The 17,465-nt window shown below is 37.5% G+C and overlaps 1 protein-coding gene across 1 annotated transcript in view; it reads right to left on the reverse strand.

Moving 5' to 3' along the window:
• Nucleotides 1–255: 255 nt before the first annotated feature.
• TSPAN14 (tetraspanin 14) overlaps nucleotides 256–17,465 on the reverse strand; it is a 38,690-nt gene continuing 21,480 nt past the window's right edge. The window contains exons 3-9 of the mRNA XM_039385748.1: nucleotides 16,794–16,844; nucleotides 11,712–11,858; nucleotides 10,763–10,933; nucleotides 7,958–8,083; nucleotides 6,267–6,311; nucleotides 5,608–5,727; nucleotides 256–3,904 (exon numbers count right to left, since the gene is read on the reverse strand). Of these exons, the coding sequence (XP_039241682.1) occupies nucleotides 3,833–3,904; nucleotides 5,608–5,727; nucleotides 6,267–6,311; nucleotides 7,958–8,083; nucleotides 10,763–10,933; nucleotides 11,712–11,858; nucleotides 16,794–16,844 (732 nt within the window). The 3' untranslated portion in view covers nucleotides 256–3,832. The remainder of the gene's footprint in view (nucleotides 3,905–5,607; nucleotides 5,728–6,266; nucleotides 6,312–7,957; nucleotides 8,084–10,762; nucleotides 10,934–11,711; nucleotides 11,859–16,793; nucleotides 16,845–17,465) is intronic.

Consider the following 17,465-nt stretch of genomic DNA (forward strand, 5'->3'; position numbering starts at 1 on the left):
TTTAATAGTTTCTCTAAACCCTTCTGCAGCTCTTCGCTAGTTCATGGCTTTCCATTAGCAATGGAGAAAATATCATCAGTGTTATTTATTATTCAGCAGCCCAGACTGCAAACAAAAATAAAATCAGGAATTAGTTTCAGCAAAATATACAAATGAACACCACTGGATCTTTACCATTTCTGAGTTTGGTAGCCAGTCTAACCCTTAGAGAGTGAAATACTAGTAAATGAAAGCAACAGATTTTAGAAATCAAACTCCAGGAGTAGAAAACATCAAGTTTTATTTGATAAAATTTAAGGCTTAAGAAAAAAATATACTGAAAGTCACTCAGAAAAGCCACCTCAGAAGAGAAGACAGAACCTCCTCTCCCAATGGCTGAACAATGCTCAAGCTGCATGATAACCCATAGGCAGTAAGGGGAAGGAAGAGGGAAGGGTGGAATGAGGAGACAAAAACCAAGGCAATTCTACACATCAGTCAATCAACCTCAGTGGACTGAAGTACAGGTCTATGCACATGGCACTGTATGAGGTCACCAAAACTGAAGACCTCTTGGAAGAAACATTCGGATTTTCAGGAGGCGACCGAAGGTCCTTTGGTCACTGCACTTTTTTCAGTGCTTACATTGACCTTCTTCTTCACGTACAGGGAAACTGTGTCCAAATGCAGTTACACTGATAGCAACAAAAGGGTAGTTGCACTGTCAAACATACTGACAAATACTTCGCTTAACGGAAATAAATTGTGCTCATTTCAGAGAAATAAAAGTGATCACGTTCATGTTTCCTTCTCTCAGTGTAGTTATTCAAGTCTGAGCTCCTATCTGACATCTTCATTAAAAATCTTGTTTCCATTGTAGTGTTCGTGAAGTTGTTCCAAATGCAACCACTGAAATCTCAACAATTTATCAAACCTCTGTGAGGTCACTGAATTACTTCTCCTCGGAGGCTTTAGAGGCAGGTTCACACCCAGCCGCTTCTGCTGACAAGATTTTTTTAAACCATAAACTAAATCTTTAGCCATGAAGTCCCTGCAGGTCCACAGACGAGATGCTAAATAAAATTAAGCAGAAAACATTCCCATTTTAAGTTTGACATCACCCTAGCCATGTGCTCCATCAATGGGGGTACACTTCAAAATGTCTAGGGGCAAACCAGCACAGAGCCCAGGGATTTTAAAAATTATACTGAATAAGCACAGAGAAGTTTATCCACAGTGTAAAAAAGAAAAATCACTTCATGAATTTAAAGATCCTCAAATAGGCTGTACTTCTCTCTTCAATTCAGCTCCAAATAACTGAAGCACTGATACAAAGCTGGTGTTAATATGGCCAAAGCCGTTAAGAACAAACTGTGGAAAGACAACACTTCAATTACATTCTGTTTTGGACACAAACAGTACTTAAAAAAAAAACAAACAAAAAACAACCAAGTACTCATTTGTCTTCAGGCAACTTGGCAAGATTTGCAGACCCTGGAATCCTAATCCAAAATGCTGGCTCTTGTCAGCAGCTAATTTTGGTGCATGAACTCCACAGACATCCTTGACACTGGCATGATTTTCACCAAACTGCTGAAATTCCTTCCCAGCATCAGGAGCTTTCTGTGTCAAAAAGTGGCAAAGGGAAACATACTCCCTGGTCGCAGTTTTCAATGCAGTGTTTTATGAATAAAAAGTTACAAACAGGAAACATCCTTCTCCAATTTTACATACATCAGATTATTTACACAAAACATTAACTGACTAAGTTGGTTGATGAGGTGGTGTAAAGTTTCAAGCACCAGAATTTAAAGCAAAGGTTGCTGGACACTGCTTTGCCACTTGCAAAGCAGCAGTACGATTGCACATTTTTGGCTACTCCCAATGCATTAAACAAATAAGTAAAACAGACCTCAAATTCAAGGCTTTACAGAAGAAATGCCTCTTGCTCTCCCCTCAGTGATCTACTGTTATTGTTTTCTTGTTGTATATCAAAGTTAAAAAAAAATCACAGTGTACTTCTAGCCATTTTACTTTAGGTTTTCAGATGAGTTAATAGCAGACTGTTCTCTGTTACTGTAAGGAAATCAGCCATCCTTAGACAAGCTTCCTTTTCCTGTTGTGTCTCAGTCACTGGCCAGAAAGAGAACTACAAAAGCTGAAGTACACATGAGAAGTACAGCACTGTCTGAAGTGCTTCATAGATTACAAGCCATAAGGATGTCTGGATAACCAACACAGACACTAAGATCTTACTGTTGATCAACTGTTGTCAGTGAAATATTTGTTAATACATGCATTATAGAATAAAAGGACGTGAGAGAGATTTAAAAATTCGGCTTCCTGAAAAAGCCATATACTTTAGAAATTCAAGCATTGACTCTTTCAGGCAGGCTACATATACTAAAATATTATTATAAAAATATATAATTTTCTAAAATTTACACTATGTTAGGCACTGTAAATAAACCTGCTCTCCCTGAAAATCTGGTGTTACTGGAAGCAGTAAACAATGTTAGTTATATGGCCCACAGTAAAACTGAAGCTACAGCTACCTTCAAGAACTTTTCAGCCACATACTTTTACCTTAAAGCTAAGGATACTAAAAAGTCTCCTAGAAAAGATTAGAACTCTTACTGAACTACAGATCCATCTACTAAACTCCCAAGAAGGGAGGACTGGAAGAAGAGTTTAGTTTCCTCTTGATTAAAATAAAACCCCTGACCTCGGAAGGAATAGTTCAGCAGAAAATTACTGCGAAGAAATCATTCTGGTTCACCATGTTTTGATTCACATTTGAACCATGGAATCAAGCAGAACTGATGTTTTAATAGCTTTACAGAAAATTTAAAAATCCAACAACTCTAATCTTTCACTAACTTTGTACTTCCTCATTTCCAAACATATTTCAGTAAGGACTGATGCTGAATTTTGTAAGTCTTTCATTGGTCCTGACAGTATCAGTTCAGACTTGTGAAGATCCATACAGCAGTTGTGGGAGAAACCAGAGGAATTAAAAAAGCCATTAACAGCATGCTTGCTACCTACTGAAACCAGCTGCACTTTGCAATTTACACAGACAGCACTTTTTAAGGATATTAGTGATCAATGAAAGGATAAGCACTTTTAAAGAGGTTTTTCTTCTATAAATAAAGAATAGTTAAATTTTCCTCAGACAGGAAACACCAACAGAGCTTCACACTCTCTTGCCTGAAATGGGGTTTTCTAACATATAATGCTAGAGATAGATTTTTACTATCTGAGAACTGGTTTGAATTTTCAAAACAGCATGGGTTCTGCACAACTGAAAATCAATTAAAGAACTAGACAACTTGTGATTTTTTCCCCAATTTCCAATACCTTGATGATTATGGTTGCTAGATATCTTGCCAAAAATGACTGCATGAGTCTACTGCAGAGATTAATATGATTTCAAGATTCTGAAGAAATCAGTACATGCCTTCTGAAAAGATTACATTTTAAGACAGACGACAGTTAAGAGCAAAGACAGAACAATTTTCATAGCAATCCTTCAGGGAAAGAGTCTACAGCAATTTTATGTCTTCCTGCTACAGTCCTTAAAAAATCTGTTCTGCCAGTGTGTTGGGAAACTCCATTTCTTCCTCAGAGATCAACACTGGTGCACTGAGTTGTCTTGTTAGAAAAAAGGTAGACAGGTGTGCGTTTGGAGATGTCTTTTGTACCAGTTTCTAACAAAAAGCATGAGCAGGGCAAAATCCACATAAGGCTTTTAGTAACAGCAGTATTTCACGGTCCGTGCTTTTCTTCCACCTTGGTGTCCAATCAATAATCGTAAAATATACTGTTTTGCAACATGTGTCTGCTTTTATATTCAGAAGGCATTACTTGCCTTTACAGCTTCAATATCGGAGATCAATGACCTGGCTAGGAAAATCCCAAAGATCTAAAAAGATAAAAAACATGCCATTTGTGAGATAAAAACTTGTAACACACCAGTCTGTAAATTGTTTGTATGTACTTTCAGATATCATTTCATACCCAGGATCATCCATCAAAGCGTGGCTATTACTAAAATATAATAAAGGCAACAGAATCTTGCAGGAAATAAAACTCATGAGAAAGATGGTTTTATGAAAACTTCATGAGCATTCAAAATAATAAGCTTCTGGATGCCTTTGAGTTGGAAGAAATCCACTTAGCCAAGTCTGAGTGTCATAAACACTCATGCTAACCTATTGCTAAAATTACAAATCAGATATTTGCATTCATTTCACAACTCTGAATAGATAATCCAGTCAGTTTTCAGATCAATTTTTTAAATACACACAGAATGTACAATTACCTGTACTGAAATTAAATTCTTGTCACAGAAGTACTAAGAGAAGTCCCAGATTATTCTGAGACATTTAAATATGAAATTTTAACATTTGCACAAGTTTTCAGAGAAATCTTCCTTTACAATTTGAAGATAAATTCATAACTGAGCACATTTCCTGAAACATTCTTAGAAACAACATAAAACTGCGGTGAAGTTTTGAAAAAGCTGAAAAAGTAGGCAGTCCCACCATGAAGAAGTTTAATGCACAAGAAAGACCCAGGTTGAAAATACAAGTGACTGAAAGTGATTTCACAGAGACTCAGGATATGAAGAAAGAACAACACTGTCAAGTTATTCAGTCAACATACTGCCAAAAGATTAAACTTCCTATCTTGAATGTCTTTCTAATGAGATGTTGTGTTCTTAGGACAGCATTTCTCAAATCCATGGAAGCACTATCATTAGATGGTGTTAAATAAAATAAATCAAAATCAATCACACCCTCAGGCTACAGAGGGCAGTATTACCAAGGCTGGGAAAAGGTATTTTGCCAGCACTCTACACTCAACGATTGTCCATTACATGGAAAATACATTCTGTAGCAGATTTATTAATTCCCATGGAAGTGAAGCACTTCCACAGCAAAGAAAGTAAGGTAAGTGTAAAGAACTGCCACAATGAAAGCAGGATCCACCTTGAAAGAAGTCATCTTACATGCTATACTTAGGTTCTTTTCCTTTGATATACCAAGCACTGATGAGGTAATAGAAGTCACAGCAACTCCATCTGGTTCTGCTAAGATCACATTTGCCACCTGTTCACCTACTTCCCTGCTCTTACATTCTCAGGTTTTTGATCAGCATGCTGCACATCACTTACTGAGAGAGAACCTGAGCATGAAGGATGGTGTTGTATCTCAGTCATTTCAAATTTGTGATGGGCTGTAGTTCAGATCTACTGGAGTAGACAACCAGCAGATCTCCCCTCCAAGACATATGGAAAAGTAGGGAGTATTATTGTATCACGTTATTTTCTATAATCATATATTAACATGACTCCATTAATATTACAATATATATCACAATTATCACATACCATATTATAACTGTACTGTATTTTTATATGACCTTCATTGCTTTAAGCAAGAGGTATTTTTACCTCTAAGTTCCATCCCTATAGTTCTTTTTTGTGTCATACCCTTCTCATATCTAAAAAACCCATACTCAGAACATTTATTTTACCTCTGTTCAGAACTGCTTTTACCTTTAGCAGGTCTGTAGCTGCAAAACTGAAATTTTTTTCAAAGAATCCTAACAATAACAACTAACCTGGAGCAGTGAGATAGCTATGAAGACACCTGCAACAATGTAGATATTTCGGGGTAACCAAGCTTCAAGAGCATGAATACATCCTTTGACAAAAATCTGATCCTCCCATTGATTCTTGCTCTGAATGCAGAAAGGAAGAATAAGAATATTACTTTTCTGCTCAAGTTACCATAAAATCAATCATGATAAACCTATACTAATTTTGTCGCTTATGCAGTGGTGTTTTTAACCACACTTTAAAAATACATATATAAATCAAGCAATGTCAGACACTGATGTTAATATCTTCCTGTAAATGCTGTTATTAGAATACTGTAGAATTATCAGATAATAGATTGTCAGAGTGTAGACTGTACAATAGATTGTAGACTACTACAACTGATAACTGAAACACACATTTGAAATTCAAGTCCCACCCCTTTTTGAAACACCTTTACCTTTCCCTTTACCTGTTTCATCACTTGTTTTCTCTACCCCTCACGCAGTACAAGCTTACTTTAAACAAAAGAAAATGTCTACCTCAGTCTACTTTCAGTATCACGTAGCACAGTCAGCTCTCAGAATTTTAAGCTGACATACCCACCAGCGATCCCACTATTTTTATAGTTTTGTCTATGCAGGCACAGAACACGACAGACAGCAAGGTCCCAGCACCTTACCTTCTTTCTGATATCATAGCCACACTGTGTGTTCACAACTTTTTGCTGCAAAGCAAAAAAGATTTAAAATAAATCAATTGAATTCTACTCAATTCTGTTCACAGCAAGCTTTTCTGTCTTTTACATTCACAAACATTAGGAGTGTCAGAGAAGTTTTAAGAAGCATTTTTAGTAAAAACGAGCAAAGCAGTAGCAGAATACAAGAAAAGTGATGATAAAGCAAAGGTGCTCACTAGCTAGATGACATCCTCCACCAGGAATCTCACAGCTGCTTCTATCACTTGGCTTTCAACTAGCCCAGACTTTTTAACATGGGGCATAGCAACTGCACTGCCAGTGCACAGATAAGGCCTCTGCATTTCCAAGATCAGATTCGCAGCAGCTATTTCACACAGCACCTGACACTGAGGTAACAATACAGCTACCAGGCTGATTTACTTATTCCTGCAGTGGAGAAATGTGCCTTACAGCTCCATCATTTCAAGCACTACACAAGAACTTGCTATCCCAGTGAGCTAAAACCAGTAACAGGTGCAAGCTACTTCAGCCCCCTCAGTTGATAGTTCAAAGTTTCACACATAACCCAGCTCCAGGATACACAGTCTTGAAGATGAAACACTCCAGTTGTAGATCCCAAGTAGTAAGACCACAAACACCTTCCAGATCACAACCCCATGCAACCCAGTGAAAGTATTTATTACCAAGGATGCAAAGACATTCCTTTAAAGACTTTTCCCCCCGTGTAAAAGTTACGAAAATATATATTATGCAATTATAGAATAATTTACAAAATGCCTACTGAGTTACATTAAAATATTAGTAGGAGAATCTCACATTAAAAAGACTTAAACATACTTATTTCTCCTAAATACAGCACCAGCAACAAAAAAAATTGGCATTAGAACAGTACTGCTCCAAACTAAACAAGGAAACAATTACTGGGGAATCTGAATATTGAATATTTCCCTGACAAAGTCTTTCCTTGGTTGATTTCTATATTTAACCACTGGTAGAGTTCTGATTGTATTATCCTACCAATGGCTATCTGCTCCACACAAGCTTTGACAGATGGATTTTGAGCTGTAATTACTTCCACTAATACTACAAAGCACTCTATGTTAGTTTCTACCTCTACATTTTGACATCCAGTGAAAGGGTCAAAAGGTTTTATAATATTTAGTAAATAGATCTAACTAATAAGCAACTAAATCTTGCCAAAAACAAGAAATTACTCAAATGCTTCAAATTTGGTGCATGAGCACTTTACTAGTTACTGATAAACAACCAGCAAATGGAGTTACTCCTACTTGATTGGCAGAGGGATGTTGTAACATTAATTCTAACTGGGGCCAACATACTGTTTAGACATTGCTCTCAGGTCCACCTAAGCTAGGTAACAGAGGCCAGGGATTCAAGGAAACAACACCAGCCACCACTACCTGCAGATTCAAACCATACTAAAATAGCTTGAATCCCTGGTGACTATCCATTTTCAACTATATAACAAAGCTGCCACATCTGAACCCTAAGAGATCTCCTAAATGATCAAAAATCTCTCTTGTGTAGATGAATTTTTCTCATATTTCTATTCCATCCTTTTTAAAGTCCTAGTCATCACACCTTATTCAGGAAGCACTTCCTTACCTAACTCTACAACATCAGAGCAATAGCAAAGCCAGGGCACAACTTACAGCAGGATCAGGTATACAACAGGAGAAAGGAACTCCACACTTCTCACGACTTTTGCTTTCACTGTTGCAGTTAAAGTATATGTTAAAGTCCCAGTCTTCAGGACCTTGGGCACCGCAGCAGTGGTTCTGCAAGAGATAAACAAATATCAGTGGGTAAACTGTGTCTAAAATACCTCTAAATGCTAAGTGTTTGTTTATAAATCTTCACTGTCCCTAAGTCTGTGCAGAAACAATGACCACACCAGAATAAAAAATGAGTAATCAATAATGTGGCTCTCTGAAATCAAAGCAATACACCTGGCACATCTGCTCCTGGAAACAGGTTTCAGCATGACAAGCAAAATCATAAAAATTATCATTTTAGATGTAATTAGCAGACAATCAGTGTACACTGATACAATGGTGCAACAAAATATGCTATATAAACACTTTGTAACCCATTATTTCCAAGTCACACAAAGCAGAAAAGCTCTGGAAAAAGGTTTCTTTAAATTTGTGACATGCTTAATTTTTCATGAATCAACAAGTATTCTTCTCCTTATTTATTTTAAAAAGTAGATCCAAACATTTGTGAATATACTTCCTTTCTTTTCTATCAGAAGGTTTTCAGATACAAATGAATGAACTGGTAAAGTCTCACTAACTCCAAAGGTCACTCGGTTCTAGAAGTATTTCACATAAGTTTCTTGACCTAAACAGTGTGATGTAATTACCATAACTGCAGACGGGGGAAACCCTAACAACTTAAGGAATGCTTACCTCCTGGAACTAATGAAAGCTAATTTTTTATTGGGTTATGCTTTGCAGTTTAGTGGCCTGGATATTTAAGGGTACAAGTCTTTCTCTATAAATTTGAGTACTTGAAATATTATACCATCATACAGATTTTCCTGGCACCGCATGAAGGTCCAGCCCCTTGGGTTCTCCCTAACATCTCTCCTCTGATCACTGCCTGTTGTCACAAAATTTGCATTAACCTATCTGTCTGCAAGACCATCACAGCTTGAGGTCAGTAAATCAATTCAGAAGTTATCAAGTTGTGACAGACACAGATGTGAATGGAGAGCAGAATTGCATACACAATTTTCACAGGAAGTATGTTCTAAACAGAGCTGAACAGAATGCTCAGAACAGAAAAGCATCAAAAAAAAAAATGACTTTAAGTCACTAGTATATCACTGTAAAGAATGAAAAAAAGAGGTTATTTTTGTCTTTCTAGTACCTTGTCCCTCACATGCCTTTATAGAAAGCCATACAACCACTAAACATGCTTCTCTTCCTTAATAAGGTACAGACTATGAGGTCACTCGCAGGCCTGAAAGTAATGTAATTAGCCAGAAAAAGGAGCTGCCTACACAAAGCTCTCTCTCGAGGGATGCACTGAGAACAGAGCAAGTCAGCCTGAAGAGCATGGCTCCATAGAAGACAGGCTTCAGTGAGGCATTTGGACACACTGCTGACCCTCACAGAACTACACTTACTAATTCACACTGCACATCTCCCTCCTTCCTCAGTACTTTTGGGTACGGATCATTGACAGACCCATTCGGACTTTTCTGGTCTTTCCTTTTTCAGGTTTATTGGCTTGTTATGTTAGACTGGCTAACTAACTCCTTCTAGCAAGCTTAGCCTTTTATTTTCATTGAAAAGTAATTGGAGTTCAACTGTAAATCAGCTTAGCCTATTAGCCTGGCCAACTATACCGAAACTAGATAAGCAGAAAGAGCAACATCAAAGTGGACAACACTAAGACAATTACTTGTGTTGGCTGTGGTCAGGAGGAGCCCTACCTTATCAAAAGGTGCCCTCAGCACCAAAAGCTCAAGCCAAACAGCACTGAAACCCATCCAGACGGCTTTATCAGAGGATCCTTGCATACCAATGCACACAAGAGTAAAGGAACAGGATAGACAACATGCTGGTAATATACAGCTGACCAGACTGGTATCCACTCTAAAACACGCTTTGCTTTCAAACTCAGCTGCGAGCTGTGAGCACAGATTTCTAATATGATATTTTAGAAGATGGAAGACAGACAAAACCAACCTTCTTTCATAAAGGGAAAATTATAAAAAGGAGACAACTATTTTACCTCTTTGCAAAGTACTCATATGCACTCTGTCTCTCTCCATATATATTTTTCAACCACACACAAATAAATAAAATTCAGAAGAGTCACCTTTACTGGTTGTTTTCTGGGCATGATTACAAAAGCAGCTGCTGGAATAAAAGCCACCAGGTCCTTACTAGCAGAGGCCTTGTCATCTCCTGCTGTACATCACTGTCTTCTAGTAAATGAAGATTTTAGGACCACTAGAGCATAAAATAGTTTCAACCTTCCTTGGCAACTGTCTAACTATAAACTAGCCTTTCCCACTTAAAGATATTCTCTTTTGTTTCAAGATGAGGTGCACCTCAGAAGCTAAAAGCCTTTATGCTGCACCCCTGTATAAGATTGCAGTGCCTCCTAAAATAGGAATGCAGACTACCAGTTTCATTGCACAATTTTTTTTAGGAGAAAGTTTTTTTTGTTGCTCACTTCTCACTGCAAGTGCTGCAATGCTGACCAGAACAGGGGAGCAAATGAAGAAGGTTCAGTGCAGATGGATGCTTGAGAGAGCTTCCATAATCCACCTTAGAACAGCACTACCTCAGAATATCTTGCCTCCCTGACGCTTTCAATACAGAAAGAAAAAACCAGAACATCTGTAACAGTAGTATTAGCTACAAAATATGATAGTTCTATCACAAAAATGAAAACATTCTCCCCGAATGCACGAAAGAAGTGACAGGATATGAACTTACAATTCTCTGTAGCGAATCAATGATGTTCTGGAGGTCAATATCGTCTCGGTAGGATTTAATGTTATTCTCAAAGAACTCCTTTACCCTGTCCCTCACCCAGTCCTGGAATAGGAAAGCCATAACTGCTACTGCCAGCTCCAACAGGAATATAAACACAATTGCTCCGCAGAACTGTAGGGAAAAAAATAAAAATTCCCAAATTGGAAAATAGTAATTCATTTTCAATGCATCTCTACTCTAACACCACCAGAAACAGACACAGAATTTGAGAACATGACGTCTCAAATGAGTATACAAGGTAAAGAAACCTCCAGGAAAGCAGAGCAGTCATTTTGTTTTGGTCACCTGAACTTGTCAGTGCAATCAACATCATACCACAATCATTATGCACAGCAGTGAAAATAATAATAAATGACAATCTTTAAAACACAGGGCTAAAGTAGTCTTGATATTACCTCTTGCACTGTTTCTAATTTTATAATTTTTTTCAGACTTTTTTGTCCAGCTAAACTGTTTTCAGATCTAAAGCAAAGAAGCCTCAGTACTAACTAAAACATTTAAGAAATTTCACATCATCCACTGAAGCCCCAAAGTTCTGCCCACCCAACATCTACATGAAACTTTTAAGTTTTTAAACAATTATTTTCCACTATACTATATTCTCTCAGTAATTCCTAATTGACTAAATATGTTCCATAACATCACAACATTAGATTCTGGTATACACTCTAAAACATCACTGCATGGCAGAATGAAGGAAGAGGGAACAAACATGTTCCATAAAGAGGAAAATAAATAGGCTGGAACCTACACTGCTTTTAATACTATTACTCAGAGGTGTGTTAAGGCAGCAAGTTTACCACATACATATTTATCTGGGTTTGCTACAAGTTCATTATTTGCAGCTTTCAGACACATAATGATTGACTCATATAATGGTGTTACTTACGAATTTCAGAAGGCAGATGTTTTCTCTCAGTGCTCCTACACAACCAGCAAATCCCAAAGTAAACATCACTATTCCCACCAGTAAGACAAGCACCACTGGGTCCAGACCATGAAGACCAGTCACCTTTGTCAGATCAGACAGTACACCCTGAGAGAAAACAGCACGGAAAGAGGTGACCACTAGAAGCATATTATTCTTTTAACATTCCTTCTGGATGATTTCCACATGATTCCAAATGAATTGGTTGCAAACCCTTGAACTTGCCAACAACGACCCCCATGAAAAAAGTCTTACAGTAAAATGTTTATGGACAACACCAACTTTCTTCACCCCAGCAGCAGCAGTATTAATACAAAGTTCTGGGTAATAATTCTTTTAACAAGTCAATCCAGCACAGTCAGTTTCTCAGATTACATTCTCCTAGGTCTATCTACCAAACAAGATTCCACAAGATGGTGCCAAAAGCTCAAAACTATCACTGATGTTCATTTAGTTTCAAGGCAAAAGAATTAATGTTTTATATTAACTTGAAATGCATCAATCAAAAGGGCACTCCAATATAATGGTCCAAAAAAAATTAAGAAAATAGGTTTTTTCTAATCCTAATGTTTAAGAGGCAGAAAGGGAGAGATATTCTAAGGACAAAGCAGCTTATGGGTGACATTTTAAAGGTGGGGGGGGAGAAAACAAATCTTGGTTTAGAGTTTTCAAGGGAAGCAGATTTTTCCTCTCATTTTAGTTACACCCCTTCTAGTGCCAAATAATCTTAGAAATGCTGCTCCAAACTCTTTAAAAAATACACAAGTATAATCTAAACATTCCCCCCTTTCACCCCAGATAAAATTCTTACACCAAAAGGAGTTATTGCAATTTACCTGATTCAGCAGCAATATTTTCTTCTTCGTGAACTATCCAGAGACACCACTTATCTTGACAGTAATCTTAGCTATTAAGCCTGTCTACCTAGATTTTTAAGTCTATGTAAGTGTAACACCAACGCAGTGAAATCCTTCCTTATAATTTCCAGATTAGGTTTTAAAGAAGTTATTACACTAGCAACCATTAAAATTCCATCAAATCCATCAAATGTAATGTGATAGAACAAGATAGAACATGCAAAAGATAGAAGGGACAAACAGCTGAAACCATTAAAGTTAATGAGAATGATTTGTAGGGACATCCAGGCAGCCTTGCAATAGTCTGAGTGTTCATCATATACTCAATGACACACAGAACATTTTAACAAGGAAATGCTTTCCATTTAAAACAAAGAAACAACAAAAAAACACAGTACAATATCCCATAATTACAAGTTTGCTATCTTTTTTTCTTTATAAAGTATATTCTCAACCTAACCATGTATAGTGTAAGAGAAAGATATTAGAGACTTGCAATAAGCAGTCCAACTCTGTCAAGGGAATGTAAATTCTCATCTTGCTACTCAAGTACCTGTGCTAAAGTTAAGTGCAAAGGATACACAACCTAAGAGAACTCCTGGGAAAAATCCGTATCACTTCTTATTCAGTTGCTTACTTAACAAAAATAACATATCCAAAATACAGCATTAGGAGAAAACGTGGCCATGGAGAAACTTCATCAGCTGGTGAAAAGACACTGATTAACAGTACTACAGTGACACACAGGACTTCATCTTCTTTCATAACATGTTCCATAACAGATCCTGGGAGAGCTGTTAAGTTTGGCAACAGCAAGAGAATTTTTTTTACCAAAACTGGTTGAAGGAATGAAAAGAAAAAAAAAAAAAATTGATCTGTAGAGCTCAGAATTGCCTTGCAACAGCTGGTGACAAACAGCTGAAATAGTCTACTGGAAAACAGTCATAGTTTATTGATACATGTTACCAGTGACATTTCCATTCTTAAAAACTGTAAGACCTCACAGCTAATTAACAAACTTGGTCTATCAGGTTAATTATGAGAGTCCCACCTACCTAATAACATTGGCTCAGACCCCACAAGCAAGGCCATATGCCAAGATTAGGCAGGCTGAAGCAGAGTCTCTGTAAAACCAACACACTATGAAACCAAGCCATGTGCAACCAGGAGGTTGAAACTTCCACAACTATTGCCAGCCATCTCCTTCCCACACCTAAACTCAAACTTCTTGTTTTCAGACAATTTCACTTGCTCATGCAGCATCTTTTGGAAGAAAACTTCCTCTGATCAAAGCATGTTATGAAGAAAAGTTGGCAGGAACTGGGCTCTATTATTCAACCTCAGATGTTGCCGGTTCAAAACAGTTTCTTCAAGTTCACATTTGATGTTTACAACATGCTCTTTTGAAAAGAAGGTTGTGGGGGTTTACTTGCCTAACAAAAGATGTTAAGTTCAAAATCCTGAAGGAAGGAAGTAAACAAGAGAATTAACTCAGAGAACCATCTTATCTCACCTTACCCATCTCTAAAGATGCTTCTGGCTTCTGCCTGTGCCATCTGCAGGATGGTAAAAACTCTTAGAAGTACAAGCTGCCCTTTACAATATGTAGATTTCCTACAGGTATACAGGAATGAAGTCTGATACTCGAAGTCCCTGTCAGAAAATCCTATAACACAACTCAGGCTTTAACTTTCTTTCAGTTACTTGGAACAGTGAATTAGGAGTTGCAGCTGTACACTTATTCACTTTCTTTTAATGTTTGTAAGCCTTATGTCACCATCTCAACTGAAATATATTGGCAAAAGAGGGCAATTATGGATTGTCTCTAAAAAAAGAACATCTCTAATACAGCTAATTAACAAATGCCAAAACAGTTACTGTTTTGAGATTCACTAGTATGAAAACTACAAAATACACATGACAAGGACAGACCTGATTTCTTATAAGGAAGTTGTGTAAACTGGCTTTTGATTGTCACAGTATCACTGCCACCAATTACAACACAAGTTACACGCCTGCACCTTTAGACAGTTTACAGACCTCTGTGCACAAATGCAAAGATCAGCAGACTAAAGAATAAACAGATTTAAAAATAGAATAAAGTTGGAAAAGATCTGCCTGACACAGGGCTGCCCAAAACTGGACGTGGTACTCCACATGCACGTCAACTGTGTGAATATTGTTGGAAGCTCCTCCCTGGCCACAGTGGTGCTAACACAGCCCAGTATGCTGTTGGCCTTGACATGAGGGCACAACTGATATTCTACTTACTGATCAAACAGGAGCTCAAGGTTTTTTCCTCACAAAGTTGCTTTCTAAGCAGTTAACTCCCAGCCCATACTGGTGCATGGGGCTGCCTCATCTCAGGCACAGGACTGTGCATTTACCCCTTTTTTTTAAATAAACTGTCATTAGGTTCCCGCTTTTCTCCATGCTGTTACATATAGTATTTTCAACACTTCTCACAAACCAGCAGTTTCATTTCAATATATTACCACCTAAAAGAGAATCACAGGATTTATATCCAGAGACAAAGACTGCTGAGGAATTAATCTAAAGTGTAGTCCTAGTGGAAAAAGAAAAGAGACAAGAAAAACCAGATAAATTAAATGGACCTAATGTACTTCATGTTGCAGTAAAAGACAGGATGTTCAGAACTCCTCCACCATTTATAGTTTATCTTTGAGTTTACCACTGCAGCACAGCTTCTGCAATGTTTTTCTCTTGCTTCCCATCTATTGTTCACCAAGATGTTTATCTGTAAAATACAGGCACTGTGGCTGAAGAATGGCACTAGTATGAAAGACTGACAACATAGCACACAACAAGTGATGTAAAAAATAATGAACAGATTTCATGAGCGATTTCTAAGTTCAAAACCACAGGAAAGGTTTTGAAGCACTCATTTGCAAGATAGCACAGAGAGCAGAAAGAGTTCAGACAAATTTAAAAAAAAGACAGAAAGAGTCTGTCTTTGCCTTTCAGTAACTTCAGTGTACCATAAGGTCAATTTGACAAATGGGAGTAAGTTGTGAGATATTAATTTCCAACCACACAGATCCTACGTGCTTGTCTACAAAACAGAAAAGGTCTGAACATGAGAGAATATAAATTGAAGACAAGTTTAACACCCTCCCTAAAGGGTTGGAAAGAAAATTCTTTTTTTTTGTGTGTGTGGAGATAGGCTGCTTACTATATATCAATGATAACACTAATCTAGTTCTGAGAATGAGTGCATGCATGTGGGGGGGGGGGAGAAGGAGAATAAATACCTCAGAATTAAGTTCATTGCAAAACACTTTCCCTTCCAAAAAGGGAAGGGAAATCCCAGAACCTCTCAGAAATCAGAGGAATCCCAGAACCTCTCTATTTGTGGACAGCTGCTGTGTGTAAACACTTCAATTAAGGAAATGCAAACACTGGGATGGTAATTGAAGTCTTACTACTCAGCAGCACAACTGAACAGTGAGAGCATCAGCCCTCCACTGCTAATTAGATGCAGGTTAGTCAGTCTCCAAGTAATTGTCAGTTTTTCCTAATGCTTACAGTCATTTTAAAGCCTTGCTTTTAAATTCATTCAAGGGGTTGAACCATACCATACTTCTACCATTCTCTTCTCTTTTAACAGGAGAACTCTGTAGGGTACATGTCTGCATTGACTTCCTTCGATTCAGGGAGTTATTTAGCTAGGAGAAACTTTTGTCACAAATAATAGTGTTATTCAGCTAGATCATGTTCCCCCAGTTTTGTTCCTCTACATGGAAACATCATGACTTAAGCACTCCATGGGGAGTAAAGTGGACAACAGATGGCCATAAGACTGGGACCATCTTTCTGAAGTATTTCAAAGACACATGTTTGGATTCTCTTAGTGCCTTTTTTTAATATAAAGTGATATCTCTTACATTCCTCACACTATTTCCTGTTCAGAATAAAAAGAGGTGGGTAGAGAAGTATATTTCAGAAAATATGGTCTTTAAAGAGAAACAATTCATAAAGATTAAAAAAGCTCTAAATGTCAAGGGTCATAGCTTAACACCAGATCAGGCACAAGAACAAAATTCCAACTAAACTCAGTTTAGATTATTTGGACACGGTCCTGAGCTCAGCTGCTTCCTGAAGAACAAGCTTTACTAGAGCTGGAGAGGGCAGCCACCAAAATAAGACCAGTCATTTCTACCCTTACCTTTTCACTCCATGCCCACAGACCAGCTGCAAGGAAGGCCACCCCAGCTAGCTAAAAAAAAAAAAAAAAAAGAAAAAAAAAATTAGATGTACTAATCAACCACATTCTCAGAACACCTAGCCAGTAGCACTGTTGTTTAAGTAAAACAAATTTTGCCTGCAATCTCAGACAGCAGTAATAGGACATTCCTCCCCATGAGTCAATCTCTTGCAAAAATGATTTAAAGGATTATGCAAGTTATAAGCTACTTCTTAAAAAGCATTTCACTTTGATTCTTCAAGATTACTCAAGAAGCACATGGTACTAAACTGACAATTCCACACAATAGCGTGCAGGTGGGAGTTACGCTCGTCCCAATGACTTGCTCTAAAACATTTGCCTACACACTAATGAAGATGTCAGAGTATTTAATGCATTTTGAAGTTATTCTCTATTTAGTCATTTTACAGTACCAATTCCAGCAGCAGTCATGTTTGAATCCTTGTAACTTCTCAGTGTCAAGGCTCACTACATTAGACTCTTCTCTGATTAGATATAGTTTGTCTTCTGAATCCTTGTCTTGTTTAAGCTCTTTTGAAACAAGACAGATTAACAGTCCATTCATTTACTATCAATAAGCAACATACAAATCCTATACTAATTCAAATGTTTGTGTAATAAACCTTTCTGAAT

This window comes from Pipra filicauda, unplaced genomic scaffold (genome assembly GCF_003945595.2).
Source record: "Pipra filicauda isolate LSUMZ 115617 unplaced genomic scaffold, ASM394559v2 scaffold430_size1018388_pilon, whole genome shotgun sequence".
Classification (NCBI taxonomy): domain Eukaryota; kingdom Metazoa; phylum Chordata; class Aves; order Passeriformes; family Pipridae; genus Pipra; species Pipra filicauda.